The following is a 7147-nucleotide window of genomic DNA, read 5'->3' as shown; positions in this document are numbered from 1 at the left end:
GCCGCGGCCGCGCGATGCCTTGGCCGAGGGCGCCGCCTGCCGGGACCGGGCGGCGCTGCGGGGGCTGGGCCGGATCGCGGGGCCTGGATCTGCCCCATGGGGTCCGTCCTGCCCCATGGGGTCCGTCCGGCCTCGGGTCCATCCTGCCCCATGGGATCCGTCCTGGCCCGGGTCCGTCCAGCGCCATGGGGTCCGTCCTGACCCCTGCGTCCGTCCTGGCCCTGCGTCCGTCCTGCCCCATGGGGTCTGTCCTGCCCCATGGGGTCCGTCCGGCCTCGGGTCCATCCTGCCCCATGGGATCCGTCCTGTCCCCTGGGTCTGGCGTGCCCTATGGGGTCTGGCCTGCCCCTTGTGTTCCCATCCTGCTCCATGGGTCCCATTTTGCCCTATGGGGTCTAGACCAGCTCTCCAGGGCCTGGCCCTTCCCTCTGGGCCTGTTGGCCTGTTTTTTTTGTTTCTTAATACTGGGAAGAACCTTAAGCTCATGTAAGATAATCCCTGCTGCTGCAAGATCATTTGTGTGAACTCATTTGCCATTGCTCTGTGCAAAAGCAGGCATTTGACTCATTTATTATTCCATCTGTTTTTAACAAAAACATCTTTTCTAGGACTCTGCAGTGGGGTCTGAAGTCTCTCTCTTCATTTTTGATTCATACAGATGGCTGGAGTCCTGCAGGGACTAGCACTACCCCCTGACATTTAGGGAGTGCCCTAAGCTATGCTGCTGAGTGTATTCGGAAGCACCTTGCTGCAGCTGAGCTGGAAACAGAGATTTCACAGTTATTTGGGATTCCTAGATAAAAGCTCTGAAGTGTTTMATTTGCTACTTATGCACTGCTCATCATACCCCGAGCTAGAGCGGTGCTCAGGAACTGGGACAGACTGCCCAAGAGACTGATGAGGAGAAAGAGTGAGAGAAAACAGATAAAGCCCCTAGGAACAGGGACCGGCAGCCTTCCTTCCGGTTGGGTCCGAAGTCTGAAGTTGCAAGTTGTGGTCCTTTGGAAGCTGGAAAACTTGTGTGCTTAGCTGAAAAGCAGCCCACGGAAGTTATGGGAGATGCTGTTAGCTTTTATAGTCAAGGCTCCAGGAGCTGTGTTGCTCAGCTAGAAACCAGAAGTTCACAGTAACCGTGTTGTGAGAAGAGCCTAAACCCAGAACTCCCAACTCCTTCATCCAGCGCTTCAGCCATGCAACTGTTACGCCAAAGGAGGGCCTACCACCGGGGAAGCTGGCGCCTTGCGTATTGCTCGTGGGACAAAATGCTTAAAATTCAGAACCACAAATTCCCTTCTGGAGACCGGTCAGCCTCAGAGTGCAAAGCCCAGTGTGAGGTCATGCCAGCATGGAAGTGTGTAAAAAGTCCCTCATCTTCATCACTAACAGATCTTAGGTGCGTATATGTTTGTGTCTGGGCTTGCTCACAACTGCCTGAATCTGGACTGGGCAGGGTGGGACCAGTGAACATCTACATGTCACAGTGGTGCCTTCTGCTCCTTCCCCTTACAGGGTCCCCAGCTGGCACTCGCTGAGCGTACCTGGACAACCCCTAACCTACTGCAGTAGCGACCCAAGAGCGCCGTGCTCAAACCGCTCGCTGCCAGGCCTGCCCGTCACAGAGGGGCAAAACCRCCTTCATGCCGAGCAGTGACGACAAGCGAGGTGCTCGAAGACCTGGCACTGGGCTGCAAGTGCCAACCATGCGGGTTGTCTAGGAGCTGCCCCTGCCTCCTGGCCTGTCCGTCGCGAGGGGGTCGTGTCCCGGGCTCTCGTGCTTAGCTGCTGCCCAGCCCTACGGTCTCACGCTGAGYGCCCAGTGGCGGCTCTCCGGGAGGAGAGAGGAGGTTCTCACGCGGCGGAGCCCACGAGTTTTTTTCCCCGGGGGGCAACGCTCCTCCGCTACCCCCGAGGAACCGCGGTGGCCGGGGGCGGCTGGCCACGTCCTGGGGCGAGCGTGCGGGGGGCACGCACTGCTCCCCGCTCCTGCTGCCTCGCCCCTGCGCACAACAGGGGKGCAGGCGATGGCCAGCCGATTTCCCTGCTTCCGGCGTGCAGCCGCGCGCCGCGCGTGGGACTTGGCCCACAGAAACCTTGGAAGATATTGCCACCTTCAGTTCACAGAAAAAATTACAGACCAGGGAGCAATTCAGGACCGAGAAGACTTTCAGTGGAAGAGATGAATCATTCCATTGCTTTTTGCYACTAACTGTGTCATAGATAATTTCCATTTTGTTAACTCAGATAAAAGCATGGACTCAGCCTTTTATTAGTGTTATTTATTGTGAATGTTGAAAAATCATGTAGTTTCAAACTAAGAGATGAACTGATTAGACAGGTAAGTCATAATTAATTGGAAGACCCTTCCTGGACAGTTGTGTATACCAAAGCAGTTCAAGTGAGAAAATGGAACTTCGGAAATGAAATAGAGAGTTTAGTCAATGCTGAAACACACAAGAGTATGCATATTTAGATATTTTACACAAAGGAAATCTTGTTTACAGAAAAGAAACCTTGTTGTTTATCTGATACAATCGAGGGCTTGTGAAACATAGTCTCTTACAGAAATTATTCCACTCCTTCGCAGCTGAGAGACCTTTCAACTTGGAGTGCTTTCTTTCGTATTCACAACTTGAAGCAGATACTCCATCATCTAATAAAAAAAGAGATGAATAGTATTTATAGACCAACCCTGACAAAAGCCACTCACTAAGTTAATAAGCCTAATATATAACTGCTCTGTGTATTCACATAACAAACACATTCCTAATAATCTTCCCATAACATACCTCATTTGTTTTGGTTAGCCTAATAACTGACTGCCAAAGTATGAGAGAAGTCATTCTCCCAAGTAATTCTGCCTGCCGTCTCATTTATATAATGTCTCATTAGAGCTAGAAAAGCAAGGCACAGAAACAATTGAAGTTTATTTCCAACTTATTTTTACACTTAGGCCAACTTGCAAAAGCAAGATTTTTCTTCTGATTTTTAACTACTTTAACAGTAACTTATTCACTGAATGAACAGCAGGCAAGGTCTTACCTCGCTTGGTATTAATTGAAAACAGAAGAAAACAGCTCAGGTGCACCACACCACGTCTGAGAACTATTTTGCCCATCTCTRTTTGGCTTTCTTGACTATTTGTACGTTGCAGCACTTTCCCTACTCCGGGTCAGTTTTTTAGAAGGAATTTTTTCTTTTATTCTTGAGAGCTGTACAGCACACTGTGAGCATTAGTGGTGAATAATGCACTGAACGCATTTGCGCTAACAAGCCAGACTCTGAATTTGGTTGCATATTTGGTACATATCTGTATTTCCTTCTGCAGCCTCTAGCTTTGGGGGTAGTAACTTCTGATCTTAAATTTAATATTTAAGTTTTAAATTAAATCAACTAAATTTGCCACAGTCCATGAAATAAAGCTCTCCTGAGTGCATTTATTTCCAACACAGCCTGTCTTCACTTACGTTCAGGAGCATACACATCACACACAGAGAAGACTCTTCGTGGCTAGCATCCCTGCAAGGACACGCTCGAGACTATGAGGATTACAGCCGCCTGATCACAGAATCGTCCCGGGACAGTTATTCCATCAGCTGGCAACAGAGTTCACCTTTTCTTGTTTACATTTCAATGCCTCAAGCCGATAGACAAATCCACTGTAAATATGGTGTCTTATTCCCCCTAGAACTTGCTCCTGTTTCAAACTCAAAACCAATATGGCTGGGAACGAATTTAATGCCAAGTACTAACTTTCTCATCATATCCACTGTATCACCATCACCATCATCACCATCAGTTAACGCTACCTGGCCGTCTTCTGCCTAGGCAGGTACCTACGTTCATCTCTCCTGTACATGACACCTTTGTCAGCTGTGAYGCAGCAGCACATTAAATGAAGGTGTTGCCTAACCAAAGTTTTGGCAACACAGAACCCATCACATCCAGAAAAATCTGGAGAACGAAATCCAGAGGTTACTTACACTCTTTTACGACTGTGTACCAGAATCTCACCTCCATAAATAAATAATGCCTCCTTTATTAAAAATAATAACTATTGTGATTTAAATGTTTAGGAAACTATTAAAGCTCTCTAAAAAGTAAAGCATATTCTTTTTGATCTGCAAGTCTTCTGCATCTAGAAGGCAAATCTCAAAAAGATGCATCGTTTGATTTTGAAATGCTTTTTTCTTTTACTTAACTGAAGCCGATGGAAAAACAAGACATTGTATTTTAAGTAACCTGCATATAATCATGTATGTGTGTCCAACCACAGGAAAGCACAAGTTACATATTCCTCTCATGATTATCTTTTACTTTGGGGTGGAGACAAACTAATCGTTGCATGCCAGAGATCGCAGGTTCTACCATACAACAGGGCTTTGCAGGTTGTCGTGTATCTTAAGTACATGAAAAACGTGAATTTTTTTACCACTCACCAGAGAACCCTGGAAAATTAAGGCAATAACTTAATTTATCCATGTATATGGTCAATATCCAACTATGAAAGTGTGAATCAATTAATTTAGGATAAAAGTATATATATATATGTGGATGCGACTCAACTTACTGAATGAACATATAGCTTTAGTAAGTACAATTTATTACTAGATACTTTTAGAAGTCAAAATATTTCTCCTTTTACATAGCATAATGGAATTTGTTCATATAACTTGATTTCATAGCTGCACACTGCAGAACTAAAGATGAGATAAATAGTTTACTTTTAGATACCATTAGTCACAGTYATTATAAGTGTCACTGTCATAAAGCCCTAGCCAGAAAGAAACATATGGACAGCATTCACATCAGTGGGTAACAGACTTAAATCGTGGCTTTATTTAATGGTAAATTTGGATCCATATTCAAGTAAATGACAAAGTATTCATGGCCTTCACTGTACCTGTGTTTCAGAAGGGAGACCAGGGTGAAGTAAGTGCAGGAACAGTCACTGCATCACATCACAAACCTAACATCTTTAAGGGAGAATATTAATCTTTCTATGCCATTTCAGTGTTGCCCAAAATAATTCTGTAGCTGTATCAGCATTACTGTACCTAATGCAATATACAGAAAGGAGTTTTCTAGTAAATGCTGCAAGTTGCGTGGTAATTTATTTATATTCTGATTATTTTTTGTAAAATTTCACTTCCAAGTATATTTTACAGGAGTTTCAAAAATAATAGGAGTAAATCTGTTCTGAAGTCTTGTTCTTTTGTGAATCGCAGAATCACAGAATCAGTAAGGTTGGCAGGGACCTCTGGAGATCATCTAGTCCAACCTCCCTGCTCAGCACGGTCACCTACAGCATGGTAGACAGGGTTGCATCCAGGTGGGCCTTGAAGATCTCCAGAGAAGGAGACTCCACAACCTCTTGGGGCAACCTGGTCCAGGGCTCCGTCACTCTCACAGGGAAGAAATTCCCCCTCACGGTCAGGAGGAACTWCCTGTGCTTCAGTTTCTACCCATTGCCTCTTGTCCTTAGAATAAGCACATTAACTTAAAGGAAGAAGAAGTGGGTCCCAGGCACATATAAAATTTACCAGTGGCCATAGTCTCATTTTGCAAGACCAAAAATAACCATGGTAGTGGTCAGCACCACCAGCTGAGGAAGCTGATGCCTTAGGAGGAAGAAGGGTTTGCATGAGACAGAGGTAGAGCTGGGAACAGAAGAAACTCTCCAGCCCAAGGCTCTGCATCCCTGATCTGCAGTTCTCGACAAGCCAAACCGCAGGATAACAACAGCCAGATGGGCAACACTAGAAGACAGTTAATGTGATGCAACCTTATACACAATACCCTTTGCCTTCTTCCTGCCCTCCTATGCTCACGTCTTTCTCATACTAGCTCGGTTTCTCTGAGTTGATACAGAACTTGGTGTTGATGTGGTCATCTGAGCATGAAGTGCCAGAAAAGAAAAAAAAAAAAAAMCAACTACCAAGTGACTTGCATGGAACACGGACACCGAAATCTGCCTAATACTTACCGAGCGTACGCCCAGTAGCAAGGGAATTCATGAAAGATATAATCTGTGACGGAAAATTTGTAATCATGAGTAAGGTCTAACTTTTACTGGAGGACTTATTCATTAGTCATACTTTTGCTAATTTTCTGGGCAATCCATAAATTAGAGGAAGCTGATATGTTACTGTAAAAGAAATGTTAAATATATAGAATCTTTTTTACSGTAAACTTACATCCTTCCAGCTGGTACTGTCTTCTGTCTCCCAGGTGTTCTTTTTAAGCCCTCCTTTTAAGATATGATCACTTTTATTTTCATTTCCTTCCAGTAGCCTTAGCAAATATTTGGACATTTCTTCCCACTGCAGATAGTCTTCCAGCTGCTTGACATTTTCAGGTAACGCTGAAAGTGGGATCTTGTTTTCTTCTTCATCAACATAAGCGAAATCTCCAGCGCTCTTTTTGCCCATTAAATGTCCTATGAGAACAATGGCAGCAGCATGAAATTAAACAAGATGTGAGCGTGATCGTTCAAAAACCAGCTGAAACTTCTGAGGGACAGGACAGGACAGGACAGGACAGGAAGGGAAGGGAAGGAAAGGGAAGGGAAGGGTCAGATGATACCAAAGTTGAAGCACACCTAGGACTGGAGATTTTGTCACTGTGTCACACATAAGTAATTTTCTCTGTCTCTTACGCTAAATTGGCAGAGAAAACACTGTTGAGAGCATGGCAGAGAGAGCCAAGCGCTTTGCCTGGACTTGGGGGGGCACCTGGGAAGATCTGCTGGAACAGGGAGCTGGTGGAGGAGGTACCCCCTGCCTTGACACGGGGTGCGGGATCTCCAGTATAAGCCCATGTTCCGGTGCCTTTCTCGGAGCTAAGCTGGCTGCGCCTTGATACCCCACGCTTTGGCGTCATTAAAACCAAAATTGTAAATGTTTGGGGGTGAAGGAAGGCTAATGAGGCTCCTGGGAGGAGGGGGGGTTCAGGCAGGGCCCAGGAGCCTCCCCCAGGCTGAGCACCGCGGGCCAGCCCAGGGCTCCCCACGGAGGCGGCTGTGCCTCGGGCGCCGCGGAGCTCTCGGTCCTGCCCAGCCGCGCTCGGCCCTGGGTTTGCGCTCCTGAGCCCCGGAGGAAGGCGGCAGCGGGAGACAGAGTCACCGAGCAAACACTCCCCGGCAAGGGGG

The 7147-nt window shown here is 46.5% G+C and overlaps 1 protein-coding gene across 1 annotated transcript; it reads right to left on the bottom strand.

Moving 5' to 3' along the window:
- Positions 1–2264: 2264 nt before the first annotated feature.
- On the bottom strand, positions 2265–6632 carry GRP (gastrin releasing peptide). The gene is made up of 3 exons (XM_085318782.1): positions 6599–6632; positions 6195–6436; positions 2265–2650 (listed from the first exon to the last, which is right to left on the bottom strand). The coding sequence occupies exons 1-3, from the start codon at positions 6630–6632 to the stop codon at positions 2597–2599; spliced, it is 330 nt and encodes a 109-aa protein (XP_085174908.1). The 3' UTR covers positions 2265–2596.
- Positions 6633–7147: the final 515 nt, after the last annotated feature.

The sequence above is a fragment of the Rhea americana genome, unplaced genomic scaffold (assembly GCF_003343005.1).
Source record: "Rhea americana isolate MKP2758 unplaced genomic scaffold, rheAme1 scaffold_552, whole genome shotgun sequence".
Taxonomy (NCBI): domain Eukaryota; kingdom Metazoa; phylum Chordata; class Aves; order Rheiformes; family Rheidae; genus Rhea; species Rhea americana.
The sequence above is the reverse complement of the archived record's forward strand: the minus strand, read 5'-3'. Positions and strand labels throughout refer to the sequence as shown.

Bases quoted from the DNA above. Each gene is read 5' to 3' on its own strand.
- GRP (XM_085318782.1), bottom strand. From the start codon at position 6,632: ATGTGTGACACAGTGACAAAATCTCCAGTCCTAG. The intron at 6,437-6,598 runs GTGTGCTTCAAC...TTGTTCTCATAG, and splicing joins GACAAAATCTCCAGTCCTAG to GACATTTAATGGGCAAAAAG.